This window comes from Pseudophryne corroboree, chromosome 1 (genome assembly GCF_028390025.1).
Source record: "Pseudophryne corroboree isolate aPseCor3 chromosome 1, aPseCor3.hap2, whole genome shotgun sequence".
In the NCBI taxonomy this organism is placed as follows: domain Eukaryota; kingdom Metazoa; phylum Chordata; class Amphibia; order Anura; family Myobatrachidae; genus Pseudophryne; species Pseudophryne corroboree.
Genome location: NC_086444.1, coordinates 204,219,683 through 204,244,724, shown reverse-complemented (window position 1 = coordinate 204,244,724; position 25,042 = coordinate 204,219,683). Strand labels below are relative to the sequence as shown.

The 25,042-nt window shown below is 49.3% G+C and overlaps 1 protein-coding gene across 4 annotated transcripts in view; it reads left to right on the top strand.

The window, feature by feature from the left end:
• Positions 1-25,042, top strand: part of SKIC3 (SKI3 subunit of superkiller complex) — a 441,476-nt gene that overhangs the window by 357,170 nt on the left and 59,264 nt on the right. For all 4 annotated transcript variants that reach the window (XM_063964031.1, XM_063964029.1, XM_063964032.1 and 1 more), the window contains exon 37: positions 11,831-11,989. In XM_063964031.1, coding sequence (XP_063820101.1) covers positions 11,831-11,989 — 159 coding nt within the window. The remainder of the gene's footprint in view (positions 1-11,830; positions 11,990-25,042) is intronic.

Below are 25,042 nucleotides of genomic sequence, written 5' to 3'. Positions count from 1 at the left end.
CCTGGAGGAGCCGGTCACAGCTAGGGGAGCTCTACAGAGCTTCTTTAGTAAAGTTTTTTTTTTAGAGTTTATTATTTTACAGGGAGGCTGCTGGCAACAGCCTCCCTGCTTTGTGGGACTAAGGGGGGGAGTAGTGTCCGCCCTGCGGGGTCTGAGCCACTATCTCTGCTGACAGGACACTGAGCTCCTGAGGGGTTAGATCGTTCCCCACCACAGGGGATCGCTCACCCCAGCAGCTTGCCGCCACCCCCTTACAGAGCTGAAGATCAATGGCAAGTGAGTCACCGCCTTCCCTAGCAAGCGGGGGGGGCGGTGTGAAGATAGCGGCAACAGGGTAGGAGCGCAGTACTCACTGCGCTCCGGAGGCTCGCCGGTTCTTAGTGCGGCGCTGTGAGGGGCGCCTGAGCCCTGAACTGGTCAGCAAGCCTGTCGGGGTCCGTGGATCTCAGCCAGCATTTTACCTCAGGCCAGTATAATCCTTGTGAAGAGCAGGAAGACAGTGTCATTTTGGGGGTGGAGCATCTCAGAGCGGATCCAGCAGCGTTCAGCGCCATTTTTCTGCCTGCACAGCTCTGTCCAGGAAGAGCAAGTCCCTCCACAGCAACTCCAGCTATCTCTCATGGTACCAGGGGGTTGTAGAAAGGGGGGGGGGGGGGGGGGCTGCATTAAGACTGTGTAACCTATTAAGGTGCACAGTCAGCGCTAGTAGGGTCTCCTTTTACATTAAAATCGCTGTGTGTGGGTTGGCTCCAATCTCTGTGTCTCTCTTGCCCTTCTTGGGGGTGAAACTCTGTCTGTCCTCCCCTGTGTGTGTGTGGAGTGTCTGTGGTCTCCATTAAGCAATGTCCAGGGACTCTGTGTCATATGCTGCAGAGGATATGTCCTCTCAGGATGATCCCATTCCATGTAATCAGGATTGCACTGGTTTAGCACAGATAACACCAAGGGAGCCTGAGTGGTTATCCTTTATCAAATCTATGATTTCTCAGATTTCTGCTAGGGTTGCACAAAATTAATCTGAAACTCAGGCTTTACAGAACTCTATGGCAGTCTGGCCCACTTCTGGTACCTCAGAGCTCCCCGCTGTATATTCTCATAAACGTGCTCTTGCGCAGGTCATGCAGGATGATACCGATACCGATTCTGACACTGCAGACTTTGACGGGGATGTTTTGCGGGGGCAGCATCTCTTGCTAAAGGGGTGCAGTTGATGATAGAGGCTATTAGAGATGTGTTGAATATTGCTGATACAACACCCGAGCAGGTTGAGGAGGCTTACTTCACTGACACTAAGAAAGCCTCGCTAACCTTCCCTGCATCAAAGGAATTAAATGTTATTTCTCTAACGTCCTAGAGGATGCTGGGGACTCCGTAAGGACCATGGGGTTAGACGGGCTCCGCAGGAGACATGGGCACTTTAAGAAAGACTTTAGGTCTGGGTGTGCACTGGCTCCTCCCTCTGTGCCCCTCCTCTAGACCTCAGTTGTTTGAAACTGTGCCCTAAGGAGATGGGTGCACTTCAGGGAGCTCTCCTGAGCATCCTGACAGAAAGTATATTTGTTAGGTTTTTTATTTTCAGGGAGCCTGCTGGTAACAGACTCCCTACATCGAGGGACTGAGAGGAGAGAAGCAGACCTACTTCTGTAAGTTTCAAGGCTCTGCTTCTTAGGCTACTGGACACCATTAGCTCCAGAGGGATTGGTACGCAGGTCTCACCCTCGCCGTCCGTCCCAGAGCCGCGCCGCCGTCCCTCTCGCAGAGCCGGAAGATAGAAGCCGGGTGAAGATTTCAGAGGCGGCAGAAGACTTCATGATCTTCACTGAGGTAACGCACAGCACTTCAGCTGTGCGCCATTGCTCCCATACACCTCACACACGGCAGTCACTGTAAGGGTGCAGGGCGCAGGGGGGGCGCCCTGGGCAGCATATAGACCTCTTTTGGCAAAAATAAGTATATGTACAGCTGGGCACTGTATATATATAAGAACCCCCGCCAAATTTTGAGATTTTCAGCGGGACAGAAGCCCGCCGCCGAGGGGGCGGGGCTTCTCCCTCAGCACTCACAGCGCCATTTTTTATCCACAGCACCGCTGAGAGGAAGCTCCCCGGACTCTCCCCTGCTTATACCACGGTAGACAGAGGGTTTTAAAGAGGAGGGGGGTTGGGGCACAAAATTGGCGCATATTGTATATGTAAACAGCGCTATCTGGGTAAACATAATATTATTGTGTTTTTGTCCTGGGTCATACAGCGCTGGGGTGTGTGCTGGCATACTCTCTCTCTGTCTCTCCAAAGGGCCTGGTGGGGAAACTGTCTTCAGATAAGAGGTTCCCTGTGTGTGTGTGTGTGTGTGTGTGTGTGTGTGTGTGTGTGTGTGTGTGTGTGTGTGTGTGTGTGGTGTGTCGGTACGCGTGTGTCGACATGTCTGAGGTAGAAGGCTCACCTAGAGAGGAGGGGGAGCGTATGAATGTGAGGTCTCCGTCGGCGGTGCCGACACCTGATGTAAAGTTACAGCCGAAAGTGGCTAAATGTATTCGATATATGATTATTGCAATAAAAGAAGTGTTGCATATCACAAAGGAACCCCCTATCCCTGACACGAGGGTACACATGTATAAGGGAAAAAAGCCCGATGTAACTTTTCCCTCCTCACATGAGTTGAACGAATTATGTGAAAAAGCTTGGGAATCTCCAGACAAAAAACTGCAGATTCCCAAAAGGATTCTTATGGCGTATCCTTTCCCGCCAACGGACAGGGTACGGTGGGAATCATCCCCTAAGGTGGACAAAGCGTTGACACGCTTGTCAAAAAAGATAGCGCTGCCATCACAAGGTACGGCTACCCTCAAGGATCCTGCAGACTGCAAGCATGAGATTACCTTGAAATCCATTTACACACATTCTGGTACATTACTCAGACCGCCAATTGCGTCGGCCTGGGTTTGTAGCGCGGTTGCAGCATGGACAGATTCCTTATCGGCGGAGATTGAAACCCTAGATAAGGATACCATTTTATTGACCCTAGGCCAGGCCTGGCCAACCTGTGGCTCTCCAGCTGTTGTAAAACTACAAGTCCCATCATGCCTTGCCACAGTTTTGCTCTTAGGGAATGCTAAAACTATGGCAGGGCATGCTGGGATGTGTAGTTTCTCAACATCTGGAGAGCCACAGGTTGGCCAGGCCTGCCCTAGGCCATATAAAGGATGCTGTCTTATATATGAGGGATGCTCAAAGAGACATTAGTTTACTGGGTTCCAGAATAAACGCTATGTCAATCTCTGCTAGACGAGTCCTCTGGACCCGGCAGTGGACAGGTGATGCCGACTCAAAAAGACATATGGAGGTTTTACCTTACAAGGGGGAGGAATTGTTTGGGGAAGGTCTCTCGGACCTGGTCTCCACAGCTCGAATTTTTTGCCTTATGTTCCCTCACAACCTAAGAAAGCGCCACATTATCAAATGCAGTCTTTTTGTTCAAATAAAAGCAAAAGAGTGCGTGGATCATCCTTTCTTGCCAGAGGTAAGGGCAGAGGTAAAAAGCTGCACAGCTAGTTCCCAGGAACAGAAATCCTCCCCGGCCTCTGCAAAATCCATCGCATGACGCTGGGGCTCCGCTGGGGGAGTCCGCCCCAGTGGGGGCACGTCTTCGACTTTTCAGCCACATCTGGGTTCACTCACAGGTGGATCCCTGTGCAATAGAAATTGTTTCTCAGGGATACAAGCTGGAATTCGAAGAGGTGCCTCCTCGCCGGTTTTTCAAATCGGCTCTACCGACTTCTCCCCTGGAAAGGAAGATAGTGTTAAATGCTATTCACAAATTGTGTCTTCAACAAGTGGTGGTCGAAGTTCCCCTACTTCAGAGAGGGAAGGGATACTACTCCACCCTGTTTGTAGTTCCAAAACCGGACGGTTCGGTCAGACCCATATTGAATTTAAAATCCCTGAACCTATACTTAAAACGGTTCAAGTTCAAAATGGAATCGCTCAGAGCGGTCATCGCCAGCCTGGAAGGGGGGGATTTTATGGTATCCCTGGACATAAAGGATGCATACCTTCATGTTCCCATATATCCACCTCATCAGGCGTACCTGAGATTTGCTGTACAGGATTGTCATTACCAATTTCAGACGTTACCGTTTGGGCTTTCCACGGCCCCGAGGATTTTCACAATTATCCCTTACTTGGACGATCTCATAAAAGCGAGATCACGAGAGAAGTTACTGAACAGTGTGTCACTTTGGGGCCCTACTCATTTGACGATGCGACCCGGCGGCGGGGGGGCAGTGACGGGGGGAGTGAAGTTTCTTCACTCCCCCCGTCACACGGCTGCATTGAAGTGCAGGCAAATATGGACGAGATCGTCCATATTGGCCTGCATGCACAGCCGACGGGAGACCAGCGATGAACGAGCGCGGGGCCGCGCATCGTTCATCGCTGGAGTCTCCACACTGAAAGATATGAACGAGTTCTCGTTCATTTATGAACGAGATCGTTCATATCTTTCAGAAAATCGGCCAGTGTGTAGGGCCTATTTCAGTGAAGGTGTTACAGCAACTCGGCTGGATTCTCAATATCCAGAAGTCGCAGCTGGTTCCTACGACTCGTCTGAGCTTCTTGGGCATGGTTCTGGACACAGACCAGAAAAAGGTTTTTCTCCCGATAGAAAAGGCTCAGGAACTCATGATTCTAGTCAAGAACCTATTGAAGCCACAACAAGTGTCTGTGCATCATTGCACTCACGTCCTGGGAAAAATGGTGGCAACATACGAGGCCATTCCCTTCGGCAGGTTCCATACAAGGACTTTCCAATGGGACCTATTGGACAAGTGGTCTGGATCACATCTACAATTTCATCAGCGGATCACCCTGTTCCCCAGGGCCAGGGTTTCTCTCCTGTGGTGGCTGCAGAGTGCTCACCTTTTGGAAGGACGCAGGTTCGGCATTCAGGATTGGATCCTGGTGACCACGGACGCGAGCCTCAGAGGGTGGGGAGCAGTCACAAGGGGAAGAAACTTCCAAGAACTCTGGACAAGTCAAGAGACTTGTCTTCACATCAACATTCTGGAACTGAGGGCTATATACAACGCCCTACGTCAGGCGGAGAACTTACTTCGCGACCAACCAGTTCTGATCCAGTCAGACAACATCACCGCAGTAGCTTATGTAAACCGCAAAGGCGGCACAAGGAGCAGGGTGGCAATGGTGGAAGCCACCAAGATTCTTCGCTGGGCGGAAAATCATGTAAGCGCACTGTCAGCTGTGTTCATTCCGGGAGTGGATAACTGGGAAGCAGACTTCCTCAGCAGACACTACCTGCATCCAGGGGAGTGGGGACTTCACCGGGAAGTCTTCACACAGATTGCAAGTCAGTGGGGACTGCCCCAGATAGACATGATGGCATCCCGTCTCAACAAAAAGCTACAGAGGTATTGCGCCAAATCAAAAGATCCTCAGGCGGTAGCAGTAGACGCCCTGGTGACACCGTGGGTGTTCCAGTCGGTTTATGTGTTTCCTCCTCTTCCTCTCATACCCAAGGTATTGAGAATAATAAGAAAAAGGAGTGAGAACAATTCTCATTGTTCCAAATTGGCCAAGAAGGACCTGGTATCCGGATCTGCTGGAAATGCTCACAGAAGATCCGTGGCCTCTTCCTCTACGACATGACCTGTTACAACAGGGGCCATGTCTGTTCCAAGACTTACCCCGGCTGCGTTTTACGGCATGGCGGTTGAACGCCGGATCCTAGCGGAAAAAGGAATTCCGGATGAGGTCATTCCTACGCTGATAAAGGCTAGGAAGGACGTGACATCTAAACATTATCACCGAATATGGCGTAAATATGTTTCTTGGTGTGAGGCCAGGAATGCTCCTACGGAAGAATTCCATCTAGGCCGTTTTTTTCACTTCCTACAAACTGGAGTGAATTTGGGCCTAAAATTAGGCTCCATTAAAGTTCAGATTTCGGCCTTATCCATTTTCTTTCAAAAGGAATTGGCCTTTTGTGAAGGGAGTACTGCATATTCAGCCTCCTTTTGTACCTCCGGTGGCGCCTTGGGACCTTAACGTGGTGTTAAGTTTCCTTAAGTCACATTGGTTTGAACCACTTAAAACAGTGGAGTTGAAATATCTCACTTGGAAGGTGGTCATGTTGTTAGCCTTGGCTTCGGCTAGGCGAGTTTCGGAATTGGCGGCTTTATCACATAAAAGCCCCTATCTGGTTTTCCATATGGATAGAGCGGAATTGCGGACCCGTCCTCAATTCCTACCTAAGGTGGTCTCATCCTTTCATATGAACCAACCTATTGTCGTGCCTGTGGCTACACGTGACTTGGAGGATTCCGAGTCCCTGGATGTGGTCAGGGCTTTGAAAATTTACGTGGCCAGAACGGCTAGGATCAGAAAAACAGAAGCACTGTTTGTCCTGTATGCAGTCAACAAGGTTGGCGGCCCTGCTTCAAAGCAGACTATTGCTCGCTGGATCTGTAACACGATTCAGCAGGCGCATTCTACGGCAGGATTGCCGTTACTGAAATCGGTTAAGGCCCATTCCACTAGGAAGGTGGGCTCGTCTTGGGCGGCTGCCCGAGGGGTCTCGGCACTACAGCTGTACCGAGCTGCTACTTGGTCGGGGTCAGACACCTTTGCAAAGTTCTATAAGTTTGATACCCTGGCTGAGGAGGACCTCCTGTTTGCTCAATCGGTGCTGCAGAGTCATCCGCACTCTCCCGCCCGTTTGGGAGCTTTGGTATAATCCCCATGGTCCTTACGGAGTCCCCAGCATCCTCTAGGACGTTAGAGAAAATAAGATTTTAAACCTAGCGGTAAATCTTTGTCTCGTAGTCCGTAGAGGATGCTGGGCGCCCGTCCCAAGTGCGGACTACTTCTGCGAAACTTGTATATAGTTATTGCTTACATAAGGGTTATGTTATAGTTCCATCAGGTTGGACTGATGCTACGTTATTTTTTCATACTGTTAACTGTTTACTTGATACACAAGTTATACGGTGTGATTGGTGTGGCTGGTATGAATCTTGCCCTTGGATTAACAAAAATCCTTTCCTCGTACTGTCCATCTTCTCTGGGCACAGTTTCTTTAACTGAGGTCTAGAGGAGGGGCATAGAGGGAGGAGCCAGTGCACACCCAGACCTAAAGTCTTTCTTAAAGTGCCCATGTCTCCTGCCGAGCCCGTCTATCCCCATGGTCCTTACGGAGTCCCCAGCATCCTCTACGGACTACGAGAAAAAGATTTACCGGTAGGTTTAAAATCTTATTTTTTGAAAAGGCTTGGGAAAACCCGGATAAAAAATTCCAGATACCTAAAGGGTTCTGGTGGCATTTCCTTTCCCGGTAGAGGATAGGAAAAAATGGGAAAAGTTCAAATTCAAAATGGAGTCTCTAAGGGCAGTGATATCAGGTCTGGAGTAGGGGGAATTCCTGATATCCCTGGATATCAAGGATGCGTACCTCCACATTCCGATTTGGCTGCCGCATCAAGCTCATCTTCGATTCGCACTGTTAGACTGTCATTTTCAGTTCCAGGCCCTACCATTCGTCCTCTCCACAGGTGATGGCGGAAATTATGGTTCTCCTCCGCAGACAGGGGGTGAACATAATTCCATATCTGGACCATCTGCTGATAAAGGCATCGTCCAAGGAGAAGCTGTTACGGTCCATAGCTCTCACGACACAGCTTCTCAGGGAACATGGTTGGATCCTGAATCTTCCAAACTCACATTTGGTACCAACCAGGAGGTTGTCCTTTCTGGGAATGATCCTCGACACAGAAGTGCAGAGGGTGTTTCTTCCAGAGGAAAAAGCGTTGGTGATACCAACAATGGTCCGGGATGTCCTGAAGCCAACCCGGGTGTCGGTTCATCAGTGCATTCGCCTTCTGGGGAAGATGGTGGCATCTTACAAGGCTCTGCAGCACGGGAGGTTTCATGCTCGGTTTTTCCAACTGGATCTCCTGGATAAGTGGTCGGGATCCCATCTACACATGTACCAGAGCATACGTCTGTCACCAAAGGCCAGGATTTCACTCCTCTGGTGGCTGCAATTACCTCACCTTCTGGAGGGCCGCAGGTTCGGGATTCAGGACTGGATCCTTCTAACCACGGATGCAAGTCTCCGGGGCTGTGGCGCAGTCACTCAAGGGGAAACCTTCCAAGGAAGGTGGTCAAGTCAGGAAGCCGGCCTGCCAATAAACATTCTGGAACTAAGAGCCGTCTACAACGGTCTTCTCCAAGTGGCCCATCTTCTGAGGAATCGGGCCGTTCAAGTACAGTCGGACAATGTGACAATAGTGGCTTACATAAACCGACAGGGCGGAACGACGAGTAGAACTGCAATGTCAGAGGTAACAAGAATCATCCTCTGGGCAGAAAAACATCCAGGGGAGTGGGGTCTCCATCCGGAGGTGTTCAAGGAGGCAACAGATCTTTGGGGCATACCCCAGATCGACATGATGGCCTCTCGTCTCAACAAGAAGCTTCAGCGGTATTGTTCCAGGTCGAGGGACCCGCAAGCAGTGGCGGTGGACGCCCTAGTGACTCCGTGGGTGTTCCAGCCGGTGTACGTGTTTCCTCCACTTACACTCATCCCAAGAGTTCTAAAGCTCATAAGGAGAACAAGGGTTCAACTGATCCTCATTGCTCCAGACTGGCTAAGAAGGGCTTGGTACGTGGATCTTCTGGATCTACTGCAAGAAGAGCCGAGGCCTCTTCCTCTTCGGGAGGACCTGCTGCAGCAGGGGCCATTCGCCTATCAAAACTTACCGCGGCTACGTTTGACGGCATGGAGGTTGAACGCCTGATACTAGCTCGAAAGGGCATTCCGAACAAGGTTATTCCTACCCTGATACAGGCTAGGAAAGGAGTAACGTCTAAACATTACCATCGAATTTGGAAAAAATATGTATCTTGGTGTGAGTCCAAGAATTTTCCTGCGGTGGAGTTTCAACTGGGACAGTTTCTCCTCTTCCTATAAGCCGGTGTGGATATGGGCCTGAGGTTTGGATCTGTGAAGGTCCAGATTTCGGCCCTATCCATTTTCTTCCAGAAATAATTGGCTGCCCTCCCTGAGGTTCAGACCTTTTTGAAGGGAGTTCTGCACATCCAACCTCCCTTTGTACCGCCTACGGCGCCTTGGGACCTTAACATGGTGTTGCAGTTCCTCCAATCGGACTGGTTCGAGCCTCTACAGGAGGTTGAGGTCAAATTTCTTACATGGAAGGCTGTCACGTTGTTGGCCTTAGCTTCTGCTAGACGTATGTCTGAGTTGGGGGCTTTGTCCTGTAAAAGCCCATACTTGATCTTCCACAAAGATAGAGCTGAGCTCCGGACACGTCAGCAGTTTCTTCCGGTGGTTGTGTCGGCATTTCATATCAACCAACCTGGCTACTGACTCCTCAATTTCATCAAAGTCCTTGGATGTTGTAAGGGCTCTGAAAATCTATGTGAAGAGGACTGCTCGTCACAGAAAATCGGACTCTCTGTTTGTCCTGTCTAATCGCAAGAAAATTGGGTGTCCTGCTTCTAAGCAGGCGATCTCTCGCTGGATCAGGTTCACTATCCAGCATGCGTATTCTATGGCAGGATTGCCGTGTCCTACGACTGTTAAGGCCCACTCTACTTGTAAGGTGGGGTCTTCCTGGGCGGCTGCCCGGGGTGTCTCGGTGTTACAACTTCGCCGAGCTGCAACTTGGTCTGTGTCGAACACGTTTGCAAAGTTCTACAAGTTTGATACTTTGGCTTCTGATGATCTGAAGTTCAGTAAATCAGTTCTGCAGGAGCTTCCGCCCTCTCCCTCCCGTTCTGGGAGCTCTGGTACATCCCCATGGTACTAATGTGGGGTTCCGGTATGAATGGTCGACCATGTTATGGTCGAAAGTCATTCAGTCGACCACTATTGGTCGACATTGGCATGGCCGACACATGAAAAGGTCGACATGGTTTTTTTTACTTTTTTTGTGTCGTTTTTTGCGTAAAGTGACGGGGAACCCCACGCTTTGCTCGCCATGCTTCGGGCAAGGTGCCTCGCTCCGCTACTGCTGCACTCGGCACAGATTACCGTTCCCAATCGTCGTCCATGTGGATCGTAAAGTTCCACAAAAGAAAATAATTGTGAAAAACCCATGTCGACCTTTTCATGTGTCGCCCATGTGTCCATGTCGACCATGTCAATGTCGACCTAATGGCTGTCGACCATAACATGATCGACCATCCAAACGGATACCCTATTGTGGACCCCAGCATCCTCTAGGACGTATAGAAAATAGGATTTTGGTTACCTACCAGTAAATCCTTTTCTCGTAGTCCGTAGAGGATGCTCGGCGCCCGCCCAGCGCTTCGTTTTCCTGCTATCGTTCTTTAGTTCAGTACAACTTTGTTTTAGTTGAGTAATGTATTATTACTTGGTAAGTAACGTCTCAGCGGTTGCTAAGTTTTCAAGCTAAGTTAGCTTGATGTGCCTTGTATGTGTGAGCTGGTGTGAATCTCGCCACTATCTGTGTTAAATCCTTCTCTCAAAGATGTCCGTCTCTTCGGGCACAGTTTCTAGACTGAGTCTGGTAGGAGAGGCATAGAGGGAGGAGCCAGCCCACACACTGAAACTCTTAAAGTGCCAATGGCTCCTGGTGGACCCGTCTATACCCCATGGTACTAATGTGGACCCCAGCATCCTCTACGGACTACGAGAAAAGGATTTACCGGTAGGTAACCAAAATCCTATTCTTTCGCCTAGGAGTATCATTCGGCAGGAGTGAAAACCGTGGATCGGTGAATCCACATGTTTTCGCACCTATCCTGGCAAAAACACTGCCGTTTGTCGACGATTTTGAGGCATTTTTTGCCAATGCCTTTTCACCAAAAAAAAACAAAAAGTGAAAGGCATTGGCGAAAATGCCTTTAAAAACAACCGAAAACAGCCCACAATTGAATACACAGTGGGGTAAATATGCCGTGGCTAATTGAATACCTTCCACAAAGAGAAAGTAAAACTAATATACAGTATAGACTTACAAGAAGGGAGGGAGAAGGAAACCACCCGAGAAAACAACAAGTCCCACTAGTATGGCCTAACTAGGAGGGAGATTCTTTGAACAGGACCCCCCCCCCCCCCCAGATAACACTAAACTCTTTACACTTAGTGGCTCCAGAAATAATAAGATCGTATAACTTCTATTCAACAATATACTCCCAGATCCCTTCCCTTAAATAAAAAAAAACTAGAAGAAACAAGCAAGACAGTTTGACACCCCTGGGTTAGTACATTGCCATTACTGTGCATGTAATAATAAATTGTGCCCATAAGAGGCTGTTTATAATTTAATTTTATGCTTTTCTCTGCATTCATTGTGGGACATAGGAGACTTTGGGATACTGAGTGTGGATCCAGGAGTTCAATCACTTAAATCTGTAGCACCTCCTACTCTGTACCCAGCTAATGCATATACTCAATTATATTTATTCAAATTGCACAGGACAATATAGAAAGAATTGAACAACAAAGAAGAAAATAACACTGTTGTACAATGTCAAACATCAAAACGTTAAGAAGAATAGGAGCCTTAAGGGTGGACTCAGAAAAAAGAATTTAACACAAGCATAAAAATCCTCTTTTCTTATTCATCCTATCGGGGAATACTGGAGAAGTTGGACATCTAGCAGATTTTCGTTCCAACCAGCGAGTTCGATTGGTTGGTTAGACAGTAAATCTTAAGGTGTATGGCCGGCTTAGGTCATACACAGAATATATGCTGCCTATAATATTCTGTGCTTACAGTAGGTTATGTATTTTTTGTAATAGTTTTCTTTTTAACATTTTTTTTCAGGCATTACAAAACTTCCCAGACCAGCCATCTTTATTTATGCTGTTAAGGAAAATTCAGGTCAGACACCTGTTACAGTCTCAAGCTGCATTATCCGAGTCGGTTCTGGAGGAGCTCCAGAAGACTGTGATGTCTAACTCAAGTTTGCATACTGCCTGGCATGTGAGTCCCATAGAGAGTTTGTTCTGTGACCAGCAGGTGGCTGCCCTGTTGCAGACTGCATGTTTTGTATATGCAGCAGCCAAGATGTTTATGGAATCTTCTTAGGGTGTACACAGTATGTGCGAACAGTGCCACAATCAAGGGTGCAAGGCACAGGGGGCGGTACAGTTCCTGCCACAATGGCATCCATGTACAGCTTGTGGAGTGTCACTACCAGTGGTGCAAGTAGAAAAAATGTCTTCCGGGTACTGTGTGCGCGCGTCGAAGGCGCGCGTGCAAAAAAAAATGGGTGTGGCCAAATGCCACATGGGGCGTGGCCAATGAAAATGGGGGCGTGATACAAATATGGGGGGAGGGGCAGATACACGTATGACCCCAATAGTGCCAGATACACATTGCCCCACAGTGCCAGATATACATTGCCCCACAGTGCCAGATACACATTGCCCCACAGTGCCAGATACACATTGCCCCACAGTGCCAGATACACATTGCCCCACAGTGCCAGATACACATTGCCCCACAGTGCCAGATACACATTGCCTCACTGTGCCAGATACACAAATGCCCCCAGAGTGCCAGATACACAAATTTCCCCAGAGTGCCAGATACACATTGCCTCACAGTGCCAGATACACATTGCCTCACAGTGCCAGATATACATTGCCTCACAGTGCCAGATACACATTGCCCCACAGTGCCAGATACACATTGCCCCAAAGTGCCAGATACACATTGACCCACAGTGCCAGACACACATTGACCCACAGTGCCAGATACACATTGACCCACAGTGCCAGATATACATTGCCCCACAGTGCCAGATACACAAATGCCCCCACTGTGTCAAATATACATTGCCCCCCAGTGCCAGATACAGAAATGCCCCCACAGTGCCAGATATCCCCCAGTGCCAGATATAAATGCCCCCCAGTGCCAGATATCTCCCAGTGCCAGATATCCCCCAGTGCCAGATATAAATCCCCCCCCCAGTGCCAGATATCTCCCAGTGCCAGATATCCCCCAGTGCCAGATATAAATGCCCCCCCCCCAGTGCCAGATATCTCCCAGTGCCAGATATAAATGCCCCCCCCCCCCCCCAGTGCCAGATATCTCCCAGTGCCAGATATCCCCCAGTGCCAGATATAAATGCCCCCCCCCCAGTGCCAGATATCCCCCAGTGCCAGATAGAAATGCCCCCCCAGTGCCAGATATCTCCCAGTGCCAGATATCCCCCAGTGCCAGATATAAATGCCCCCCCAGTGCCAGATATCTCCCAGTGCCAGATATAAATGCCCCCCCCCCCAGTGCCAGATATCCCCCAGTGCCAGATATCCCCCAGTGCCAGGTATAACATCCCCCCCCCACCCTCCCCTGCTCACCGCTGCCGTCCTGTCTGTGTGAGGGGAAGGAGAGCGCAGCCTGCGCCTCTCCTTTCCCTCAGTCTCCGGCGGGTGTCTCAGTTTAATTCAGCGCCGATCCGTGAGCCAATCAGAGCTCGCACCGCGAGCTCTGATTGGCTCACGGATCGGCGCTGAAATAAACTGAGACACCCGCCGGAGACTGAGGGGAAGGAGAGGCGCAGGCTGCGCTCTCCTTCCCTCACATCAGCGGCGGGGAGCAGCAGAGGGAGGGAGGGAAGAGGAACGGCGGCCCGTCGGTGTGGGTACGGCGTACCCACGGCTAAATTCTTATGGGTACGCCGTACCCACCCGTACCCACACACTTGCACCACTGGTCACTACACAAAAGAGTCTTCTTTCCTGTCCACAATTATCTCTGTATATGAAGCATGACAGAACTTGTTTTGGGAAAATTAGAAAAAAAGCTGTGGTTGCTACTTTTTACACAGATATACAATACAAGTGAGGCTTTTCATATTACAAGAGTGTTATCTTTGAGACTGTGTTTACTGTACTTCTTCCTTGACCTCCCAATTGCTTTAATAGGCAGCCTCCCCACCACCAATCCCATCCTCTTGAGACTTGTGAGTTTACAGGCTGGGTGCACTGCATAGTAAATGACAAACACAACATGGCCGGTACACTATTAAAATGAATGGCTCATGCTGGGTTTGGTTTGGGGAAGGGAACCAGAAGGCATGTTTATTTGTAAGGCTTGTCAGCATTGTGTATGCATCGTGAGATACCTGGCGTGAGTGAGCTGTTAGTTCCCGGGCAGCTCTGGTAATGTCGGGTAGTAGGATGCACAAGCAGACTGCTGATTAAAATGATATGCGGCATGCCTATATTCAGTGTTAGACTGCAGATGTATCTGCATACGAAATGCTACGTTACGGTGTTTTAATGGAAATCATTACATTTCATATGCAGATGCAACCGCACTCGCACACAAAATGCAGGCATGCCACATATCATTTTAATCAGCAGAAGCTGCTTGTGCATCATATTTGCATAGTGATGCATAGGGGTATATTCAATAAGAGTCGGGTCCATTCCAACATGCAGTTGTCGGAATGGACCCGACAACCCCTATTCAAAGAGCGGCCAAATCCGACTGTCGGATTTGGCCATTCCCTGTGTCCTGTCCTGCCGCTGCTGTCAGCGGCTACCGGGTGCACTGACAGCAGCGGTCGGGGGAGCAGAGAGCAGCATGAGGCGGCCAGCGGGGAGAGCAGGTGGGGGTAACAGCGTGAGGCGGCCAGCGGGGGGAGCAGCGTGAGGTGGCCGGCGGGGAGAGCAGGCGGGGGAGCAGCGTGAGGTGGCCGGTGGGAAGATCAGGCGGGGGGAGCAGCGGGAGGCTTGCCTCTTTCCGACAAGACGGCAGTTTCCGACTCTTATTTAATACACCCCGTAAAAGGTATGGGTGTAGTACGGGTGACCGGCGGTCTCCTGACCGCCGGTCACCTTACCGACGCCGGGATCCCGGCGGGGAGGGGCGAGTGCAGCAAGCCCCTTGCGGGCTCCCTGCGCTCGCCACGCTGCGGGCTCGGTGGCGACCTGCGGTCGCCACGGGTTCTATTCCCACTCTATGGGTGTCGTGGACACCCACGAGTGGAAATAGTCCCTGTTGGTCGGCATGCCGACCATCGGGATAGTGAGCCGTCGGGCTCACGGAGGAGGTCATGTGACTGTCGGTCAGCCGACCGGCCGTCACATGACTACCACCCAAAGGTATTGCAGGTTGTGTGCGTCAGAGATGCACAATCATTTCAATGCAAGCAGATCTTTTTCTGTGTTGTCATTCTTAGTTTCAGTGTGTGATCACTTTATACATTTATCCTGGGGCGCAGCGTTCATTTGTAAGGCATGTTAGCATTGGGTGAGCACACTGCAGAAATTGATTTTCGGAACTTACTGAACAATGGGGGTAATTCAGACCTGATCGCTCGCTAGCGTTTTTTGCAGCACTACGATCAGGTCAGAACTGCGCATGCGTATGCACCGCAATGCACAGGCGCGTCGCACGGGTACAAAGTGGATCGTTGCTGAGCGATGGGTTTTGCAAAGAATCCATTCGCACAGCCAGATTGACAGTAAGAAGGGTGTCAACAGGAAGAAGGATGACAGTTGTGGGTGTTAACTGACCATTTTCTGGGAGTGGTTGGAAAAATGCAGGCGTGTCCAAGCAGGGCGTCAAATACGGCCCCGAGCAGGCTTAAGTGGTCTCAGCGGCTGAGTAAGTTCTGGGCGACTCATAAACTGCACAAGATCTTTTTGTACCGCTCGGCTGCACATACGATCGCACACTTGCACAGCTAAAATACACTCCCCGATGGGCGGCGACTATGCGAATGCAGGACTGCAAAAAATAGCTAGCGAACAATCAGGTCTGAACTACCCCCAGTGTGTGCTGCACAAGTACTTATGTAACCATTGGCGATACTACTATGCAAAGAGAGCCACGGAGACAGGTGACTGACGCCTGCAGTGACATAGTGATGTCGCTTGTTGTAATTTTTCTCTGACGTCCTAGTGGATGCTGGGAACTCCGTAAGGACCATGGGGAATAGACGTGCTCCGCAGGAGACTGGGCACTCTAAAAGAAAGATTAGGTACTATCTGGTGTGCACTGACTCCACCCTCTATGCCCCTCCTCCAGACCCCAGTTAGAATCTGTGCCCGGCCAGAGCTGGGTGCTCCTAGTGGGCTCTCCTGAGCTTGCTAGAAAGAAAGTATTTGTTAGGTTTTTTATTTTCAGTGAGATCTGCTGGCAACAGACTCACTGCTACGTGGGACTGAGGGGAGAGAAGCAAACCTACCTGCTTGCAGCTAGCTTGTGCTTCTTAGGCTACTGGACACCATTAGCTCCAGAGGGTTCGAACACAGGGCCTGACCTGATCGTCCGTTCCCGGAGCCGCGCCGCTGTCCCCCTTGCAGAGCCAGAAGACAGAAGAACGATGAAATCGGCGGCAGAAGACTCCTGTCTTCATTAAGGTAGCGCACAGCACTACAGCTGTGCGCCATTGCTCCCACAGCACACCACACACTCCGGTCACTGTAGGGTGCAGGGCGCTGGGGGGGGCGCCCTGGGCAGCAATTATATTACCTTTTGGCAAAAAAAATACACATAATACAGTCAGTTAACTGTATATGTGTAAAAAACCCCGCCATTAAGTTACAGAAAACGCGGGACAGAAGCCCGCCGCTGAGGGGGCGGGGCCTTCTTCCTCAGCACACCAGCGCCATTTTCCCTTCACAGCTCCGCTGGAAGCACGCTCCCCAGGCTCTCCCCTGCAGTATCCAGGTACAAGACGGGTTAAAAAGAGAGGGGGGGCACATAAATTTAGGCGCAAATCGATACAAACAAGCAGCTATTGGGAAAATCACTTATTAGCAGTGTAAATCCCTGTGTTATATAGCGCTGTGGTGTGTGCTGGCATACTCTCTCTCTGTCTCCCCAAAGGACTTTGTGGGGTCCTGTCCTCAGTCTGAGCATTCCCTGTGTGTGTGCGGTGTGTCGGTACGGCTGTGTCGACATGTTTGATGAGGAGGGTTACGTGGAGGCGGAGCAGGGGCAGATACATGTGGTGTCGCCCCCGACGGGGCCGACACCTGATTGGATGGATATGTGGAAGGTCTAACCGACAGTGTCAACTCCTTACATAAAAGGTTCGATGACGCAGCAGCCTTGGGACAGCCGGGGTCTCAGCCCGCGCCTGCCCAGGTGACTCAGTAGCCGTCAGGGGCTCATAAACGCCCGCTAGCTCTGATGGTAGACACAGATGTCGACACGGAGTCTGACTCCAGTGTAGATGAGGATGAGACAAATGTACAGTCTACAAAAGCCATCCGATGCATGATTACTGCAATGAAAGATGTATTGCACATTTCTGATATTAACCCGGTTACCATCAAAAGGGGTATTATGTTTGGGGAGAAAAAGCAGCCAGTGACTTTTCCCCCATCTGATGAATTAAATGATTTGTGTGAAGAAGCGTGGAGTTCCCCTGATAAGAAACTAGTGATTTCTAAGAGGTTACTGATGGCGTACCCTTTCCCGCCAACGGATAGGTTACGTTGGGAAACATCCCCTAGGGTGGACAAGGCGATAACACGCTTATCTAAAAGGGTGGCACTGCCGTCTCAGGATACGGCCGCCCTAAAGGATCCTGCGGATAGAAAGCAGTAAGCTATCCTGAAGTCTGTGTATACACACTCTGGTACTCTACTGAGACCTGCTATTGCTTCAGCCTGGATGTGTAGTGCTGCAGCAGCATGGACTGATACCCTGTCAGACAACATTGATTCCCTCGACAGGGATACTATTTTGCTAACCATCGAACATATAAAAGACGTCGTCTTATATATGCGGGATGCACAGAGGGACTTTTGCCCTCTGGCATCTAGAATTAATGCAATGTCCATTTCTGCCAGGAGAGTATTATGGACTCGGCAGTGGACAGGTGATGCTGATTCTAAAAAACACATGGAGGTTTTGCCTTATAAGGGTGAGGAATTATTTGGGGACGGTCTCTCGGACCTCGTATCCACAGCAACTGCTGGGAAGTCGACTTTTTTACCTCAGGTTCCCTCACAGCCTAAGAAAGCACCGTATTATCAAATGCAGTCCTTTCGGTCTCAGAAAGGCAAGCGGGTCAGAGGAGCATCCTTTCTGGCCAGAGGCAAGGGTAGAGGAAAGAAGCTGCACCAGGCAGCCAGTTCCCAGGAACAAAAATCCTCCCCTGCTTCCACTAAGTCCACCGCATGACGTTGGGGCTCCACAGGCGGAGCCAGGTGCGGTGGGGGCGCGTCTCCGAAACTTCAGCAACCAGTGGGTTCGCTCACAAGTGGATCTATGGGCTGTACAGATTGTATCTCAGGGATACAAGCTGGAGTTCGAGGCGACTCCCCCTCGCCGTTACCTCAAATCAGCCTTGCCAGCTGCTCCCAGGGAAAGGGAGGTAGTACTGGCGGCAATTCACAAGCTGTACCTCCAGCAGGTGATAATCAAGGTCCCCCTCCTTCAACAGGGCAGGGGTTACTATTCCACAATGTTTGTGGTACCGAAACCGGACGGTTCGGTGAGACCCATCCTGAATTTAAAATCCTTGAACACTTATATAAAGAAGTTCAAGTTCAAAATGGAATCGCTCAGGGCGGTTATTGCAAGCCTGGAAGAGGGGGATTATATGGTGTCGCTGGACATCAAGGATGCTTACTTGCATGTCCCCATTTTCCCACCTCACCAGGAGTACCTCAGGTTTGTGGTACAGAACTGTCATTACCAATTCCAGACGTTGCCGTTTGGTCTCTCCACGGCTCCGAGAATATTTACCAAGGTAATGGCCAAAATGATGATACTCCTTCGAAGAAAGGGAGTTATAATTATCCCGTACTTGGACGATCTCCTCATAAAGGCGAGGTCCAAAGAGCAGTTGTTGGTCAGCGTAGCACTCTCTCAGGCAGTGTTGCAACAGCACGGCTGGATTCTGAATATCCCAAAGTCGCAGCTGATTCCTACGACGCGTCTGGTTTTCCTGGGAATGATTCTGGACACAGAACAGAAGAAGGTGTTTCTCCCGGAGGAGAAGGCCCAGGAATTGTCATCTCTGGTCAGGGACCTCCTGAAACCAAAACAGGTGTCGGTGCATCACTGCACGCGAGTCCTGGGAAAGATGGTGGCTTCTTACGAAGCAATTCCCTTCGGCAGGTTCCATGCAAGGATCTTTCAGTGGGATCTGTTGGACAAATGGTCCGGATCGCATCTTCAGATGCATCGGTTGATCACCCTGTCCCCAAGGGCCAGGGTGTCTCTGCTGTGGTGGCTGTAGAGTGCTCATCTTCTCGAGGAACGCAGGTTCGGCATACAGGACTGGATCCTGGTGACCACGGATGCAAGCCTCCGAGGATGGGGGGCAGTCACTCAGGGAAGAAACTTCCAAGGACAGTGGTCAAGTCTGGAGACTTCTCTACACATAAATATATTGGAACTAAGGGCCATCTACAACGCCATGAGTCAAGCAAAGCCCCTGCTTCAAAACCAATCTGTACTGATTCAGTCAGACAACATCACGGCGGTCGCCCATGTAAACCGCCAGGGCGGCACAAGAAGCAGGATGGCAATGGCAGAAGCCACAAGGATTCTTCGATGGGCGGAGAATCACGTGATAGCACTGTCAGCAGTGTTCATTCCGGGAGTGGACAACTGGAAAGCAGACTTCCTCAGCAGGCACGACCTCCACCCGGGAGAGTGGGGACTTCATCAAGAAGTCTTCACACAGATTGTAAATCGTTGGGAACTGCCACAGGTGGACATGATGGCGTCCCGCCTCAACAAAAAGCTAAAAAAATATTGCACCAAGTCACGGGACCCTCAGGCGATAGCTGTGGACGCACTAGTGACAACGTGGGTGTACCAGTCGGTTTATGTGTTCCCTCCTCTTCCTCTCATACCCAAGGTACTGAGGATAGTAAGAAAGAGAGGAGTAAGAACTATACTCATCGTTCCGGATTGGCCAAGAAGAACTTGGTACCCAGAACTACAAGAAATTATCTCAGAGGACCCATGGCCTCTGCCTCTCAGACAGGACCTGTTACAGCAGGGGCCCTGTCTGTTCCAAGACTTACCGCGGCTGCGTTTGACGGCATGGCGGTTGAACGCCGGATCCTAGCGGAAAAGGGCATTCCGGATGAAGTTATTCCTACGCTGATAAAGGCTAGGAAAGACGTGACAGCAAAACATTATCACCGTATATGGCGAAAATATGTTGCTTGGTGTGAGGCCAGGAAGGCCGCTAAAGAGGAATTCTAGCTGGGTCGATTCCTGCACTTCCTACAGTCGGGAGTGACTATGGGCCTAAAATTAGGATCCATAAAGGTCCAGATTTCGGCCCTATCTATTTTCTTTCAAAAAGAACTGGCTTCACTGCCTGAAGTTCAGACGTTTGTTAAGGGAGTGCTGCATATTCAGCCCCCTTTTGTGCCTCCAGTGGCACCTTGGGATCTTAACGTTGTGTTGGATTTCCTGAAATCACACTGGTTTGAGCCACTTAAGACCGTGGAGCTAAAGTATCTCACGTGGAAGGTGGTCATGCTGTTGGCCTTGGCTTTAGCTAGGCGTGTGTCAGAATTGGCGGCTTTGTCATGTAAAAGTCCGTATCTGATCTTCCATATGGACAGGGCAGAATTGAGGACTCGTCCCCAATTTCTCCCAAAGGTGGTATCAGCTTTGAAAATCTATGTAGCCAGGACGGCTGGAGTCAGGAAAACTGACTCGCTGTTTATCCTGCATGCACCCAACAAACTGGGTGCTCCGGCTTCAAAGCAAACTATTGCGCGCTGGATCTGTAACACGATTCAGCAAGCTCATTCTGCGGCAGGGTTACCGCATCCTAAATCAGTAAAAGCCCATTCCACAAGGAAGGTGGGCTCTTCTTGGGCGGCTGCCCGAGGGGTCTCGGCTTTACAGCTTTGCCGAGCTGCTACTTGGTCGGGTTCAAACACGTTTGCTAAGTTCTACAAGTTTGATACCCTGGCTGAGGAGGACCTTGCCTTTGCTCATTCGGTGCTGCAGAGTCATCCGCACTCTCCCGCCCGTTTGGGAGCTTTGGTATAATCCCCATGGTCCTTACGGAGTTCCCAGCTTCCACTAGGATGTCAGAGAAAATAAGAATTTACTCACCGGTAATTCTATTTCTCGTAGTCCGTAGTGGATGCTGGGCGCCTGTCCCAAGTGCGGACTCTCTGCAATACATGTATATAGTTATTGCTTAACTAAAGGGTTATTGTTATGAGCCATCTGTTACTGAGGCTCAGTTGTTGTTCATACTGTTAACTGGGTATGGTTATCACAAGTTGTACAGTGTGATTGGTGTGGCTGGTATGAGTCTTACCCTGGATTCCAAATCCTTTCCTTGTTGTGTCAGCTCTTCCGGGCACAGTTTCCTTAACTGAGGTCTGGAGGAGGGGCATAGAGGGAGGAGCCAGTGCACACCAGATAGTACCTAATCTTTCTTTTAGAGTGCCCAGTCTCCTGCGGAGCCCGTCTATTCCCCATGGTCCTTACGGAGTTCCCAGCATCCACTACGAACTACGAGAAATAGAATTACCGGTGAGTAAATTCTTTTTTTTTTTTTTGTATAGTGCTGTGTGTCCCAACTCTATCGCTGGTTGTAATATTTATTTATTTATTTTTTTCAGAAAGAGCTGTGTAGAACTCTGAACTGTGCTTTTCTTTGTGTGCGTCAGAGATGCTGAGCAAATAATTTTCTGTGTTCACATTTCTACCTAATGTAGGGATCAGTTTATACAGCGCACCAGGTGAGCGTTCAGGGTCGGCGGCAGGGGGGGTTTAAGGGGACGCCTGTTCCGGGCCCCAAGGATCAGAGGGGCCTCAAGGATACGCAGCTTAGTGCCCAGAAGGGTTGTAAGCCACCTTGTCCAAGTAAGGCAGTGAGCTGTAGGCGATGTGGGTGCGGTCTCAGAATGACAGGAGCCTCTCACACACACAGTGACTGTGTGGTACAAGTGTGCATCCACTCTTGAAATGTTTGCTGAAAGTGGCTGTCGTGTGTTTTATTCCTGAGTGCTGCTGTTGAAATTTGTTTATTTATACTGTGAATACAGTATATCAAATCTAAGGGGGCTCCAGAGATATCACTGTACTGTGGGCCCCAAGATTTCTGTTGCTGGCCTTGGTTGCAATTACCTCTCTATCTGTCCCTGCTGCCGCTCTATCTGTCCCTACGTCCCTGCTGCCTCTCTATCTGTTCCTACGTCCCCGCTGCCTCTCTATTAGTCCCTACTATTGATTTATGGAATCATATTTAGGAATATTAATATTTACTATATCATATATGATATTTAATATATGGATCTATTGTAATTAATATGCGTTTATCATGTATATCTGCAAATATATTATGTCAGGCTTACAAATTAATTGGCTGATAAATATATACAGTCCTTATACATATGACTTATGAAATTATGAAGTTAAGATTCCTTAAAGAGAGTTCAAGCTTGAATATTACTGCTCCTTTTATATGATTATTTATTTACAGGCAGATCAAATCGTACAGAATAAGATATACACAGTAGTGATATATATATACTAATATTTATCTATGCCTCCTTAGTTATATAACATAAAACAACATGACATAAGTTTCACAAACAGTTTCAATTACTAACATAAAGTGTATACTTGCAAGTACATGATTGCCATCCCAAGGATCATTCCTTCTGCATCTTCTCCATGACTTCTCCTCCTCCTGACTTCTTCTCTTCCTGACTCTCCTTCCTTCTAACCCCTAACTATCAGACCTGCCTCTTTTTATGCCATATTTTACCAATTCAAACTAGCATATTCTCACAGTTTCCAATGGAATAGATAATTATAGGTTTTCCATTTAAATTCCAAGGTGTCATAAAACATGCTCTGCACCAAGTTGGATTGTTCTGCTCAAGCAGGCATGGTACCATAAAACGTGTCCTTTCCTTATACTGTACATCAAAGACCTTCCTTTGGTTATTTGAAGTGTAACAATATTTGTTTGCCTGAAGCATGTTTTATCAATGGATGTGGGCCCTCATTCCGAGTTGTCCGCTCGGTAAAAATCTTCGCATCGCAGCGATTTTCCGCTTAATGCGCATGCGCAATGTTCGCACTGCGACTGCGCCAAGTAAATTTGCTATGCACTTAGTAATTTTACTCACGGCTTTTTCATCGTTCTGGCGATCGTAATGTGATTGACAGGAAATGGGTGTTACTGGGCGGAAACAGGCCGTTTTATGGGCGTGTGGGAAAAAACGCTACCGTTTCCGGAAAAAACGCAGGAGTGGCCGGAGAAACGGAGGAGTGTCTGGGCGAACGCTGGGTGTGTTTGTGACGTCAAACCAGGAACGACAAGCAGTGAACTGATCGCAGATGCCGAGTAAGTCTGAAGCTACTCAGAAACTGCTACGAGGTGTGTAATCGCAATATTGCGATTACTTCGTTCGCAATTTTAAGATGCTAAGATTCACTCCCAGTAGGCGGCGGCTTAGCGTGAGCAACTCTGCTAAAATCCGCTTGCGAGCGAACAACTCGGAATGACCTCCGTGATCTCTTTTTGTAGTAGCTAATGTAAGCTACTGTTTTATGACCCATGATCTGACCTACAACTGGACCATTGACCAGCTAGTTTTATAATTGCCAGAGGTGTTGCAAATCTTGATTCTGATCTAAATGTACACCTGTGGTTTCCAGTGTCCATTTGATTATAAATGCATTCTTTGTTATAGTGTGACCTCTCTAGCCTTATTTATGGCTAGAGCAGAATAAACCTGTTCCCTATACTATGTTTCACCATCTTGCAGTAAAACACAAATAAATATAGTATATCTATATGCACACATATACAAAACATTATTTCCTAAATCATCTAGACATTTAACTTATATGTTTAAACTTATTTCATATCTATTCCTTACTATATATATCCACTATACTATTCAGTATGGTTACATCACCTATTTATAATGAATTATATTTTAATTCAGACAATATCTATTGCCCTAATAGCATACTAAGTGCGGACAATTACCCATATGGCAACACTACGTCCCTGCTGCCTCTCTCTGTCCCTACGTCCCTGCTGCCTCTATCTGTCCCTACGTCCCTGCTGCCTCTATCTGTCCCTGCTGCCTATCTGTCCCTGCTGCCTCTCTATCTGTCCCTGCTGCCTCTCTATCTGTCCCTACGTCCCTGCTGCCTATCTGTCCCTACGTCCCTGCTGCCTCTCTATTAGTCCCTAGGTCCTTGCTGCCTCTATCTGTCCCTACGTCCCTGCCGCCTCTCTATCTGTCCCTATGCCCGTGCTTCCTATCTCTGCCCGGGTGGTCTTCACGTTGCCGAATGTCGGGATCCCGGCGCACATTATACCGGCGCAGGAATCCCGACACCCGGCATACCAACACATATTCTCCCTCGTGGGTGTCCACGACCCCCCTGGAGGGAGAATAACCCGTGCCCACAGCGTGGCAAGTGCAGTGAGCCCGCAAGGTGCTCATTTGCGCTCGCCACACTGTCGGTATGCCGGCGGTCGGGCTCCCAGCGCCGGTATGCTGGTCGCCGGGAGCCCGGCCGCCGGCATACCATACTACACCCCTCTGCCCCTATGTCTTTAAATTGTTGCTATGGGACCCACAAAAGTTCTACTCACGCCCCTGCCTTTATATAAATATGGTGCTGATTTAGAGGTGGACGCTAATGGCACCTCTGCAGAATTATGCAAAAGCCACATGAGGTGTATTGAGTAAAAAAGTAACCCAGGATTCCGTGATGCGCTGCTGCATCTGAAGGTTGCTCAGGATGTTGCGGGACCAGATCTGTACGTGTGCAGTGTGGTGCCTGCTCATGTGCAGATCATTAAACATCAGATTTATGGAAATCTCAGAATCAGGCTCTATATGTGTAACCAAATATCTCCCCCTATTAGCTAATAACACTGTTCTGTAACATTACTTTTTTCTTTTATCTTTGGCCTAATCTGAGCCATGCAAGTTCAGGAACTCCGGCACATCGTGTCCTACCAGCATTACAACCTGGAGGTGCAAGAGAAAACCTGAGATTTGGGCACTATTATAAGTGCCTGATATGTGCTCAGCT